General features: G+C 55.3%; 5 protein-coding genes across 5 annotated transcripts; 2 read left to right on the plus strand and 3 right to left on the minus strand.

The window, feature by feature from the left end:
* Nucleotides 1-441: 441 nt before the first annotated feature.
* On the minus strand, nucleotides 442-2,144 carry J7T54_008465 (Pisatin demethylase-like protein; the record flags this gene model as incomplete). The annotated part of the gene is made up of 3 exons (XM_051509875.1): nucleotides 442-1,176; nucleotides 1,238-1,725; nucleotides 1,796-2,144. 3 exons carry the CDS (start codon nucleotides 2,142-2,144, stop codon nucleotides 442-444), a joined length of 1,572 nt encoding a protein of 523 aa, XP_051359143.1.
* Nucleotides 2,145-2,538: 394 nt separating this feature from the next.
* J7T54_008466 (NAD(P)-binding protein) lies at nucleotides 2,539-3,468 on the minus strand (the record flags this gene model as incomplete). Its single annotated transcript, XM_051509876.1, has 1 exon — nucleotides 2,539-3,468. One exon carries the CDS (start codon nucleotides 3,466-3,468, stop codon nucleotides 2,539-2,541), a length of 930 nt encoding a protein of 309 aa, XP_051359144.1.
* A 461-nt stretch (nucleotides 3,469-3,929) lies between these two features.
* On the plus strand, nucleotides 3,930-5,897 carry J7T54_008467 (MFS general substrate transporter; the record flags this gene model as incomplete). Its single annotated transcript, XM_051509877.1, has 4 exons — nucleotides 3,930-4,100; nucleotides 4,153-4,946; nucleotides 5,002-5,156; nucleotides 5,218-5,897. The coding sequence occupies 4 exons, from the start codon at nucleotides 3,930-3,932 to the stop codon at nucleotides 5,895-5,897; spliced, it is 1,800 nt and encodes a 599-aa protein (XP_051359145.1).
* A 160-nt stretch (nucleotides 5,898-6,057) lies between these two features.
* J7T54_008468 (uncharacterized protein) lies at nucleotides 6,058-6,624 on the minus strand (the record flags this gene model as incomplete). The annotated part of the gene is made up of 2 exons (XM_051509878.1): nucleotides 6,058-6,511; nucleotides 6,584-6,624. The coding sequence occupies 2 exons, from the start codon at nucleotides 6,622-6,624 to the stop codon at nucleotides 6,058-6,060; spliced, it is 495 nt and encodes a 164-aa protein (XP_051359146.1).
* A 2,694-nt stretch (nucleotides 6,625-9,318) lies between these two features.
* J7T54_008469 (creatine transporter) lies at nucleotides 9,319-11,370 on the plus strand (the record flags this gene model as incomplete). The annotated part of the gene is made up of 2 exons (XM_051509880.1): nucleotides 9,319-10,878; nucleotides 10,936-11,370. The coding sequence occupies 2 exons, from the start codon at nucleotides 9,319-9,321 to the stop codon at nucleotides 11,368-11,370; spliced, it is 1,995 nt and encodes a 664-aa protein (XP_051359147.1).
* Between the last annotated feature and the right edge of the window lie 901 nt (nucleotides 11,371-12,271).

The raw sequence follows: 12,271 nt of genomic DNA on the forward strand, positions 1-12,271 counted from the left end.
CCTGGGAATTCAAGTTCAAGGAGCAACGCGCTCATGCCATTCGCGCAGAGATTGAGCACTCGCCATCGCGATATCGTAGACTGACAGTCATGATTGGCCTGTACTATTGTCACGGACCTCGCTTAGACACGACATCGTGATGCTCGTCTCCCGTTGCACCACAAACGCAGCCACGACGAACGCAGTCGACCGTGCCAACGTTTGGCCTTATCAGCGGCAGCTGGGGTGTCTAAAACAGCCTTGTTCCAAAACTACCAAGGAGTCTTTAAGGTGCTGGGGCCTCAGCAAATGACCTCGTGGAGCCCATCCAAGACCCCACAGCCTACATACCCACCCCGGATGAGGAAAGTGTTCTGAACTGATGCCAGCCGTTCTGGCTTGATGTGTAGACAGCAACATCAGGGACTGCTTGGGTCTCTACACAGAGGATGATGCTCACAATCATTGTTCCCGTCTCTGAAATCGCGCCTTGACGCCAGTCATGATCGACAAAAAGTACGATGGCATCTCCTCCTCCGCTGGCGCCTCAACACATATCTCAAACTCCCTGATCAAAACCACGGCCATCTTCCACACCATCATCTCGGCCAGGTGTCTCCCGGGGCAGGACCTTGCGCCGCCGCCCCAACCCAGGCTGTACATGTCCATTGTCTTTGCTCGCTGCTCATCTCCCAGCCATCTGCTGGGCTCGAAACTAGCCGGATCTGGCCCGCACACGTCCGGGTTCCGATGCAGGGCAACGGGGTTGCATCCGACCGTCGTCCCGGCTGGAATATCGTAGCCGTGCAGGCGGGCCCCCGACGCGGGGACGACGCGTGGTAGCGCCATGGACACCACGGGGTACAGACGCCTCGATTCCTTGAGGACGGCGTGCAAGATGGGTGTCCTGTCCGCCTGGTTGTACGAGGGGTACCTGTTCAGCTGGCGCAGCTCATCCGCTAGCTGCTGCTGTATCTCTGGGTGCTCACCCAGGACGGTCATCAGGGACGTCAATGTCGACGCCATGGTCTCGTGCCCGGCGCCAAAGTTGGTCATGGTCATTTTGCGCAGGTACGCCTCTGTGAATTCGGGTCGGTCTTGATGGAGCTGCACAAGATCGGCTGCAATGTCCGTGCGCGCGTCCTTTTGCCCCTGCTTCATCACCTTGATCCTCTGCCCAATCTTCTGGCCCACAGCCTGCATCCTGTCAATTTTCTGCTAGTCAAGGAAGGGGCTCCGGCAAACCGTGGGTACTCACAGGGAAGAAGGGTCTGAATTTGGGTGGCGCGTCAAAGTTGATGCCCCAGACCACACTGAACGCCCGCCCAATCGACATGGACAGAGACTCGAGCTTGGGGACTAGGGGAAACAAGCCTAGGACGGATTTGCGCCTCCACGCATTGTAAGCATGGACGCTCGTCCCTCGATCGCTCTCCTGGTCCAACATGCCTGGCGACCATGACACGACCACGGCCCCGAGGCACTCGACGACGAAGAGGTGCATCCACTCCTTGAGGTCAATTTCGTTGCCCTGCAGCGAGCGAAGCTTTTTGACCACACGTTTCGTGACCAAATCCACGCTCCCCTCGTGTCGGAGCACGTTGTTGGGTCGGTAGACCGGCCCAATCAGCCGACGCTGGACACGGTATCGCTTCATGTCTCCCTCGGAGAGCAGATCGAGCTCGTCTGGCCAGGTCACTCGGAGGCGCCCGTCGACCTGGAGTGGACGTATGAGTGCTGTTGCGACTGCGCGCCGTCAACATGTGGGAGGACGGGGCGTAAAAGTCGCACCCTGAGGCAAGGCTCAACTACTTACGGTAAAACTCTGACTTCTCAAAGCCACTCCCACTGCTGTATATTGTCCTGAACGCCTCCTTGCTGCTGAACCAGATCTCATTGGGCCCTACCCTCACGGCTGGTCCGTAGCGCGCATGCAACGTCTTTCCCAGCTCGGCCACACGGCCATTTTTCACGTGCCATGCCAGCCAGATATTGGACACTGACGCCGCCCATGGGCCAGGAACTCTGGCCAAGGGATGAAGGAGTGCATTGTACACGCACGATAGGAGAATCCACGTGACGAGAAGGATTGCGACTGACGAAATCGCCCTCGTGGTGTAGCCCAGGATCCAGAGCAGAGCGTCGATTGCCGGTAGAGTTGTCATGATGGCCGCAAATCGAAGCGGCAGCGATGCGCCTGGCAGAATCTCATTTTTCGACAAGGGCCAAATGTGAGCATGTCCAGCGCCCTGAATGGTGGCCTTGGCTGCGTACTCAATTCAATGTTCCAGCATGAAGATGGTGATCATGGTGAGTTCAAAGCGGGGCGAACGCTGATGGAAATTTCTTATCTTTGGCGAAAATCAAGCACGCGGATCAACGCGACACCAATCTTGATCATGCACAATTAATAAAAACATCCTACTATGTATGGGCGCCAGGCGAATCAACTCTGCGACGATGAGCGAAATGCTCGTCAATCTGATGCCACATTTAGCGAATGCTCGACACCCACATGAAGTCGCATTCAGGCTAGACTTGAGTCTGTTCATCTACTGATCATGTCGCTATGGGCGGAGGAAGCCTGTCCTTTGTCATCCTGCCCCAGTCCTCAATGGGCGTCAGCTTGACCGGCAGCTCCTTCAGGACAGGGCCCATGTCGACCTTGAAAGGCTTCTCAGGCGACTCGTTGTAGTGCGTGTAGGCTTTGTGCATCTGCGCCACGAGTTGGTCGGCGTCAATATTCGACCTCTGCTTCATGGCTACACTAATCTTGTCGCAAAAGTCGTCCACCGTCTGGTGCTCATACCCAATCGGCCTCTCCCACGCGCGCGACAGCTTGGCGGCCAACTCGTGCAAGTGCACCGTCTCTGGGCCACCAACGGCAATGTTGCGTCCAGCAAGGTCGGGGCGGTCAATAGCCGCGACCATGAGCTGTGCAATGTCGTGATGGCAGATCCAGGACACCTCGAGCTCTGGCTTGTGGCAGTAGACAATGGTCTGGCGCTCGGCGATCGGGGGGTACGCCCAGCCCTCGAGGAGATTGTCTAGAAAGACCACTGGCTGGATGGAGATGACGGGGAGGCCTTGTTCCCGCAGTATGCTTCGAATTTCGATTCGATCGTCTTGCGCCTCGATGCCGCGCTTCTCCTCGGGCACCGGCATGCTTGTGTTGAAGACAACCAGGCGGACGGACGACGACTTCTTGGCAGCCTGCGCAATAGCTCTCGCAGCGTCCAGGATGGGCTCTGTCGGTTGGAAGGACGTAGACGGCAGGTTGAGAAATATCACCTCGGCCGTGGCGCAGACGCTGTCGAGGGCCGCCTGATCAGCAAAGTCGGCGGCACATGTCTCAATGGGCTTGCCGTCAATCTCTATCGGCTTGGGGTTGCGGCCAACAGCGACGGGTTCATGTCCAGTCCGCGCGAGCACAGCGACCTGCGCTGCGCCTTGGACTCCCGTGGCACCGAATACGACTACTCGTGTCATGGTGAGAGGCTGGTGTTGGGTGTTGGGTGGATGACACAGTTGTAGCCTCTGAGAGCGGTCATCGAAGATTTATCAGCGACTATTATTGACAGCATTACTCTATCGAGGCGGTAATCAATTTCCGCCGGATATCTCATTGTCCGGGAACTCTCAATGAGAATTACAAAGCAGTCGGGAAAACTTATGCGAGCTGAGTATCTCCGCACAGTATCCGCCCCCGGATCGGCGCCTCCCGCTTTCCCAGATCAGGCGGCATCTACTAGCCAAGCTGAGAAGTATTCAAGAAGTTAGAAACGTGAGGCAAAGGAGAACCGGGTTGAAAGGGCTATCATAGTGGCCCGGGTCTTCACAGCCGCTACTAGCTGATTGAGAAGCTTAAAGAGCGCCGATTGCTGATGTAGCACTAGAGTCGGCCAGACGAGCTTCCTCATCAGCATCTGTTGCCGACGAAGAAATTGAAAATGGCTGTACCAATCCACGGCTCTCGCGCCTCTGGCGCTGATGATATTCAAGACATGTCCAAAAACGGCCATCATGAAGAGGTCGAAAATGCACAGGCAGTCTATGCACCGACGAGCGATGAGGATCCCTATGGCGGCAAGTTGTCAAAGGAGGTCATCTTGGCCTACATTGTGCGTTTAGCAGTACCTCCACGAGAGGTTCGATGGTGGCTAACAGTAATAGGCCATGTGCGGACAGATCAACGCCTACATCATGTCCATGCTGATACCGGCAACCACCCTCCCCATGATCAACGCCGAGCTTGGGCCGGACCCGAATTCGACCTGGATTACCTTGAACTGGACCTTTGGCGCCTCCATGGTTGTCTCGATCGGCGGCCGTCTGTCGGACATCTTTGGTCGACGGTACTTTATGATGACGGGTGCCATTATCTCCATCTGCGGCGCGCTTGTCGGCGCCAACGGGCGTTCCATCAACATGATGATTGCCTCTGGCGCTCTCTTTGGTGTCGGCTCGGGGTTCCAGGAATTATGCTACGCCTGCGTGCAGGAGCTCATGCCGAACCGATACCGCATCGCCGCCGTGGGGGGCTTGGACGTCAGCCTGGCCATTGCCTTCTCCAGTCCCGTCATCAGCTACGCCTTCATCGCATACCAGGACATTGGATGGCGAGGCGCCTACTGGTACCTTTTCTCATTCCATTGCATGGCCTTTATCCTACTCTTTCTTTTCTACACGCCTCCCGACTTTGAGACGAAGCACCGTGCAGATGGCAAGACCAAGTGGCAGCTGGTCAAGCAGATGGACTGGGTCGGTGTCTTTCTCTTCCTCTGTGGTGGCGCCCTGTTTCTTATTGGAGTGAATTTTGGCGGTCGAACGTACCCATGGACGCACCCAGGAACGCTGGCGCCCATTATCATTGGCGGATGCTGCTTCATTGCCGTCGGCTTCTGGTGCTCGTACGCCAAGCTGGAGTATCCGCTCTTCCCACCAAAGCTCTTCAAGAAGGTTCGCGAGTGAGTCTCGACTGTGTGATACAATCCCCTCGTGCAATCCCGCTGACTTGAAAAGGTTCGACATGGTCATTGTGGTCTGCTTTGTCGGCGGAATGCTCTACTATAGCATGAACGTCCTCTGGCCTCGTCAGTCGCAGGCGTTTTTCATTCCTGAGGACGACATCATGATGCGCGGCGTGTACGCCATCATCTTTTCGTGTGGCACATGGAGTACGTTGCGTTGCCAATTCCCTTCCTACTCGTCCTGCCTGATGCTGACCCTTGTACGCAGCGGCCGGCCTTATCGTGGTCTTCATCTGTTCGCGTCTCCATCACGAGAAGTGGCAGCTGGTCGGGTTTACCGTTGTGCAGACAGCTCTGATCGGATCCATGGCGTCTGTGGGGGCCGACGACGAGGGGCAGGCCATTGCAACGGTCGTACTAGCCGCCACCACGATCACGCCGCCGCAGCTCCTGTCCTTTACCATGTTGTCGTTCGGCTTGGAGGACCAGAGCGACCTGGGTGTGGCCGTGGGCCTCGCCGGCACGTTCCGACTGTTTGGTGGTGCCGTTGCCACCGCCATCTACACGGCCATTTACTCCAACCGCTTCAACGAGGTTCTCCCATCGACCATGACTGATGCGATTGAGAATTCGGGTGTCGAGTATTCGGACGGCCTTCTCCAGCAGCTCATCACCGCAGCGGCAACCAACACCCGGGCAGCATATGAAGCAGTCGCCGGCTCGTCGCCCGCACTCGTCCGCGAGGCAGAGAAGGCGGCGCGCCAGGCCTACGTTCAGGGCTTCAGGCTGGTCTATCTCGTGGCCATTGCGTTTGGCATCCTGGCCATTATCGCAGCGGCTTGCACCGTCAGTACCGACAGGCGCAAGAAGAACAACGACAGGGCCGTCATTACAATGACTGAGGCGAAGAAGAGGGATCTCATGCTGCAAGACAAGGTGGCTGCTTGAGTGGGGTCAGAAGAAGTGGCCACTTGGACAATTGAGTAAAAACAATGGTGATTCGGAATCGCTTCATATGCAAGTGGTATCTCTAATAATCACCGTCCCCGCCTCGCTACTCCGTGAAAGGACACCTTGCTTGCCCCGACCCGATTGGGTATCGTCGGGTTCATTTTTGGGCCTCCTGAGCCGTGATCTGCAGTTCCTTGCCATACTTTTGCATGGCGAGCTCCTTGTCGCACTTGAGGCAGTACCAGTGCGTCTTCTCCCACCAGTGCCTGCGGTTGGGCAGAGGCCACCAGAACACGTCCATGAACTTGGCCTTGCCCTCGCTGCGGCCTTGTATCCGGGTCTGTGTGTCCTGGTTGCAATGAGGGCAGTGCACCCACTGTGGCCTGACGTCCAGCTTCTCGATGGGGACTATGGTCCTGTCGACTGGCTCCAGACCAGCTGCGCCATTGGGAGCGTCGTTGGGAGCGCCACTGGGAGTGCCTGCGGTTGCACCGCTGTGGCTGTCCTGAGGACGATCGACAAAGGGATCCTGGGGGACCACGCTCTGTGATCCTGGGGCCTGGGGCTTTTCCACGAAGCCTTGGCCAGGGACGTAGCCTGGAGGCCAGTCGCTGCGCGGTTGATTGTTAGCTGCCTTGTGCAATGATGAAAGACACCGATGGGTGTGGTAGGGGGAAGCTCACCCTGCCTGGGGAGGAGCTGCGCCAGTGTCGACTTTGGACATTGCCGTAGGCGAGTTGCTAGTTATTAACTTGTTGCACGTAGAGAGATTCTGGCTGCAGCCGATTGGGTTGGACTTGTGTCAGATCAAGTGGCCACATGGCTGATCTTAAATATCCGTGTTCTTCACGCATTGATGCTTGTCGACTCGAGGTCAGCCTAACGCGACATATCGTGAAGCTAGACTCGCGAATGACGTCTGTCGCTTCCTCGGGGTTGTGGGGGCCAGGACAGGATTCACCACTCACGAGATACGGATGCTGGGCACTCTACTGGTATGGACCAGCCATTGGATTGCTCGTATACGCATCGACATGATTGGCGGAGCTATGTAGGCAAATAAGCTCGGCATGCCCACAGCCTGGGAGCTTGTTTATGGGCCTTATTAAGCATTCGAGACGGAACCAGTCAGCTCTCCAATAAATACCTAGTGAAGTTGGAACGCGACGAAGACAGCATAAGCAAACGAGCTGCCAGCCACCGAGGCTGCCAGCAGAACGGGAGCACGAATAGAATGGATTGACAGTATGAACATTGAACATGAAATTGAAAAGCACACGAACGGCTGGGATATGCGCAACCCCAGTCGCACCTTGCCTTGGTTTTTGTCATGGACGGTTGTTAGACACAAGAGCATTTTACACTATCACAGCGTTTCTGTCACAATGCAGCAATGAACTCATCATCATAGATAACGTTGCTAAATTTTTAAGTATATGAAAACTAAAGTAAGACTGTCCTTCACAACACATGCAATTTAGACCGCCTTAATGAGCCGAATGTCGGTGATGTCCATCAGGCCCCGGGTAGGCAGAATTGGTGCCAACCGTATGTAGCTATCGGGCTTACGTACTCCGTACATAGCCGAGAAAACGTTGAAGTGACAACAGCACAAGACAGTATAGAGAAGGAAACTGGAACGCTTGCCCTTACTGATGTCGCTTCACTGCTGCATGGCTTCACTCGCATCAGCCGACGCGGACATTGGCCAAGCCGATGAACGTCGGCTTACTTGTTCACCGACAGCATACACCGACAGCATTCACAGGGCGAAAGAAAGCGTCAAGCTCTCGGGTTTCAGCTTACTCAGGCGCGTACAGATAGAAGCAAATCTTTTTTACAGTCGGTCTCTCACAGGTCGCAAATGTATGTGGGCAGCCTGTCAGAATGCATGATACCTGTCCACGGACAGAACTCGGATTCGCTTGGAGCTTGTGACAGCATGGCAATATCTGCGTGTGCTTGTGATGAAAGCGAGGCTTATCGATGCTTGAGCGCGCAAGACTTGACTCGGCGGCCTCGCTGTTCAGCAAACAATCGCGCCAGGCTGGCTTTATCAGTTTTAAAATTGGTGATTATGGGGACCTGCATAATCACATGAAAACATGTAGTGCATGGCCGTCAGCATGAATACCGTATTTACGTACTCAGAAAACACGAACAGACTAGTCCGAGCTTATACCCCATTTAAATTGCGGAGGGGTGACGCTCGGACCAGCCGACAGCACGTGATGGCCACTTTGAGCGAATCTATGTAGGTGCCCAAAGGGACCTGCCAGAATCGAGTCAATCGACGGCACGACGCCTCCACCGGAGCCAAGACAACGCGAACGCGTCCCTGCGGCTGCTGCCCAAGAGACGGAAACCATCGCTTTATCTCGGTCCAGCCTTTTTGTAGGCCTAAGCGTGGAAAGTTCCGTGTCCTCGGGAAGGATGCATGGTGGCAACACACCTTCCGCGTGGCACCGCCTCAACAAATCGTATCGAGTCATTGAACGGACAGGACTGCTCAGAATGGACATGGGCCCGTCCTCTTCACAACACCATATTGCCTGCCATATCAGCGCCGAGAGACTGCTTATCGAACAAGTGGGCACGCACAAAGAATGCAATACGTACGTCCAAACACATTCCATGGATCAGTTCGATGCAATTTTGGGGCACCAGGGCCTCGCATACGTGGCCGGGATCACAAGCGTTCCGCCCATCAACTCTACCAGGTATGCTTATTTCGACCTGCCTCTTTCGTCCGCGCTAGCGAGAAAGCATGCAAAGAAGCAGCAGAAGCTGACATGTACAGGGGGGCCTGAGACTTGATCAGAAAGCTTGGCTTTATCTTTAAGGGTGGTGGCCCAAGCTTGGCTTGCGGGGGTGGACCCGTTTCCAGTCAATAAGGTTGACGGCGCCTATCCAGCGTGACCTAGACGACCGCGACCGAGCCGCAGCCAAGGCGATAGAACATGAGCGAAGCCTTTGATTGGCTTGTCTGAGACTTCTCCCGTTGGTTCTCCTCCCAGGGTCTGCAAAGGATCCTCCCCCAGACCACGCCCGGTCACGCTCGACTCGCTCGAGACTGCGTGCCAAGATTCGGTGGCTGATGAACGGGGCTTGGTATTGATAACACTTTGGTCGTGCAACTGCCACCTTCCACATCTATCCAGTCAGGGGCGGGCTTTTGGTCGTGATTCGATCCCCCTGCCGTCTGTTGGAGGGTTGCCGCGCAGGAGTGCGAGTGCTTAAATCGAGGCGCTCCCTCAGCACAAGACCTATCCTGTTCCCTCGAGTCTCTGACTGCCCGTTTCATCTCCTTATCAGTGGTCTGCGCCTAAAGTTGTTCGTTGCTCTCCTACGCAGGCCTCATACTATACTTGTCGTTCCAACGTCCATCATTATGGCGGAACCAGCCCCCAAGGCAAGCATGGGCCGGCGAATCTGGCTCATGGTGGCGCCAGACGCCGGCAAAGACGACGATGGCCGCGACAACTTTAACTCACGAGGTCAATACGTCCTTTGCGCCATTGGCGGTGCAGTCGGTCTCGGTAACCTGCTTCGCTTCCCCTCGGTCGTCTTCAACAACCACGGTCTCCAATTCTTCGTCCCATACTTCATCGCCCTGTTCTTCATCGGTATCCCCATCCTGACACTCGAGGTCGTCATCGGACAAGCCTACCGTGCTGGCTGTGTCGGCGCGTGGAACAGCGTCAGCCATCGCGCCAAGGGCGTTGGTCTGTCTATGGTCTTCAACGGATACACGGTCGTGACCTACTACGTCGCCATCTTGGCGTGGGCCATGGTTTACTTCCGCCACTCCTTCACGAGCCCGCTGCCATGGTCAGACATGAACGCGCCCGATTTCTTCCTCAACAACGTTGTCAAAAACCCATCACCCATTGGCGACAAGACACAAGAGATGATCTCCTACCCCGGCACTGGCGTCGTCGGTGAGACGCTCGGATGGGCCATTTTCACTTGGTTCGTCTGCTGGCTTTGTACATTCAAGGGTGTTGGCCTGACTGGACGCGCCATCTACGTGACCATGGCACTGCCCCTGGTCATGATCGCCCTGCTGGCTATTCGGTCATTGTCTTTGCCTAATGCCTCGGATGGCTTCAAGCTCTACTTGGGTGTTTGGCGCACCGAATCCATCAGTGGTCCCCAAGTCTGGCAGGACTCCTTTGGTCAGATGTTCTTCTCCATCGGTGTCGGTTTCGGATATTTCGTCTCGTACGCGTCGTACGCCTCCAAGCACTCCAACGCCGTCCAGGATGCGTTTATCATTGCCCTGAGCAACTCCGCCATCGAAATCATCTCTGCGCTCGCGGTCATGGGTGTTGTTGGATTCCTGGGCCTGACGCCTTCCCCAGACGAGCGTCTCTCCACCTTTAGCTCTGGGTTCTTCACCTACCCGACCGCTCTCGCTGAGATGCCTGGTTCCAACTTCTTCTCCGTCATTTTCTTCCTCACACTGTGGCTTCTCGGTGTCACATGCGTCTTCGCACTGTTCGAAGTCATGACGACCATGGTCTGCGACTCTGACTGGGGCAAGAAGTGGCCACGCTGGGCCATTGTCAGCGTCGTCGCCCTCGTATCGTTCTTGATCTCCATCGTTTACACGAGCGAGGTAGGCTTCAACCTGTTGGATGCTGTCGACACGTTTGTGAACGACATTGCACTGTTCTTCACCGTCTTCACCGAGTGTTACTTTGTGACGACCCTCTACCGATGGAGGGATCCTGTCGATCAGATTGGTCCCATCGGATACTGGACCTACAACGGCGGTTATCTACTCTCCAACTTCGTTGGCCTGCTCATTGGCCACCTTGTCAGTCCCGCCGCAGGTGCTGGTGCCGGCTTTGGTCTTTTCATCGTCAGCGCCATCGCCAGTGTGCTGCTCAGCAGGACGCCCACTGTCACCGCTCCTCGCTTTTTCGCCAAGAACGCTTTCCTGAGCCGTTTCTGGTACGCCGCCTTTTACTGTGTAAGTTGTCACTCCTGTCGCTCAAGATGGATCTTAAGCTAATGTTTCTCGCAACAGGGCAACCAATTCCGCCGCGACATCAACCACGCCGTCCTCACAGGCAAGAACTGGAAGCTCCACTGGGCATGGCCTGTCCTCCTCAAGTACATCACGGGTCCCGCCGTCCTGTTGGTCTGGACGTTTGCGTACCCCAAGTTCATTGACAACAACCACTACAATGACCCGCCCTTCCTGTACTCCTTCATCATCATGCACCTTGTTGTTATCTTCATTGTCACGTTCTTCATCTTCCCCAGATGGTTGAACTTCCTCATCCCAGAGACAAGAAGGGGTGATGGCAAGTTTTCGGTCATGCCCCAGGTTGCCATTGGAGAGACACCTATTGTCTCGCGCAACGACGAGGAGGGCTTCGAAGACAGGAGCAGCGCCAGCGGTGGTGTGACTGGCATGCACGCCTCGGGCATGACCCAGGAGAAGAGCGCGGTCTACTAAATGGCATCGATTGCTCGGACGACTGTAGCGTTTGTCTATGAGTCAAACGACCATAGGACTTAATCATATCTTTGCATGTTGCATACATCAAATCAATAGGATATCAATTTGAAAATGAGTCAGTCTCGTTTTTGCATTTTTCTCTGCTCGCGACCTATATCTGACGTTGCCTTTTGACTGTTTGACTGTACTTGGTCCACTCCAAGGGCCACTGCAGGACCATGTCCTGCCAGTGGCTATCCACATCGTTTGGAATTAAGGTTATTGTTGGCCAGATGATTCCCATCCCTGTTCCTTTCTACCGGGACTGTTTAGCCCAGCCACGCACGGTGCGGCAGAAGTAGAACCGTTGGTCTAGCCTCCATTTGACACAATGACCATGGCAACCACAGAGGCCAGATCATTGTGGCTGGGCTCTTCACAATGTTATCTTTGTTCAACAGGAGTATGGCAGATAAAATTAGTCAGCTTCTCATCAACTGCATAGGCGACTATTATGTTCGAGTGCGCCACACCGGAGAAGAGGGGGTGACCTACACCTCACTCAAGGCATCTCCAGCCTGAGGACCGCAATTGAACATGAGCAACGACGGATACTTGGAACATCTCAAAAGCCATGTGTAACTCCCTAGACATTCGGTTTGTCCATATTATGTCGACCCTCAACTCCACCCTTGCCGCTTTGGCCCGACGGGCCTACGGGTATGTCACATCTTTGGCTGGTTGGATCCGGACAGTCTTTGCCTTTGCCTTCACCTTCAGAAGGGGTGCCTGCAACGAGCAGCAAATATCTATTATAGCGAAAGATATCATTTGTCTCATACAGGATAGCGACTGGGCTGGTTTGCGCGGCCGTTTCGTTCCACCTTTGCGGCTGCTACTCACCGAGACCGCGCTGAGG

The sequence above is a fragment of the Emericellopsis cladophorae genome, assembly GCF_022114955.1.
Source record: "Emericellopsis cladophorae strain MUM 19.33 chromosome Unknown NODE_74_length_81678_cov_111_986887, whole genome shotgun sequence".
NCBI lineage: Eukaryota > Fungi > Ascomycota > Sordariomycetes > Hypocreales > Bionectriaceae > Emericellopsis > Emericellopsis cladophorae.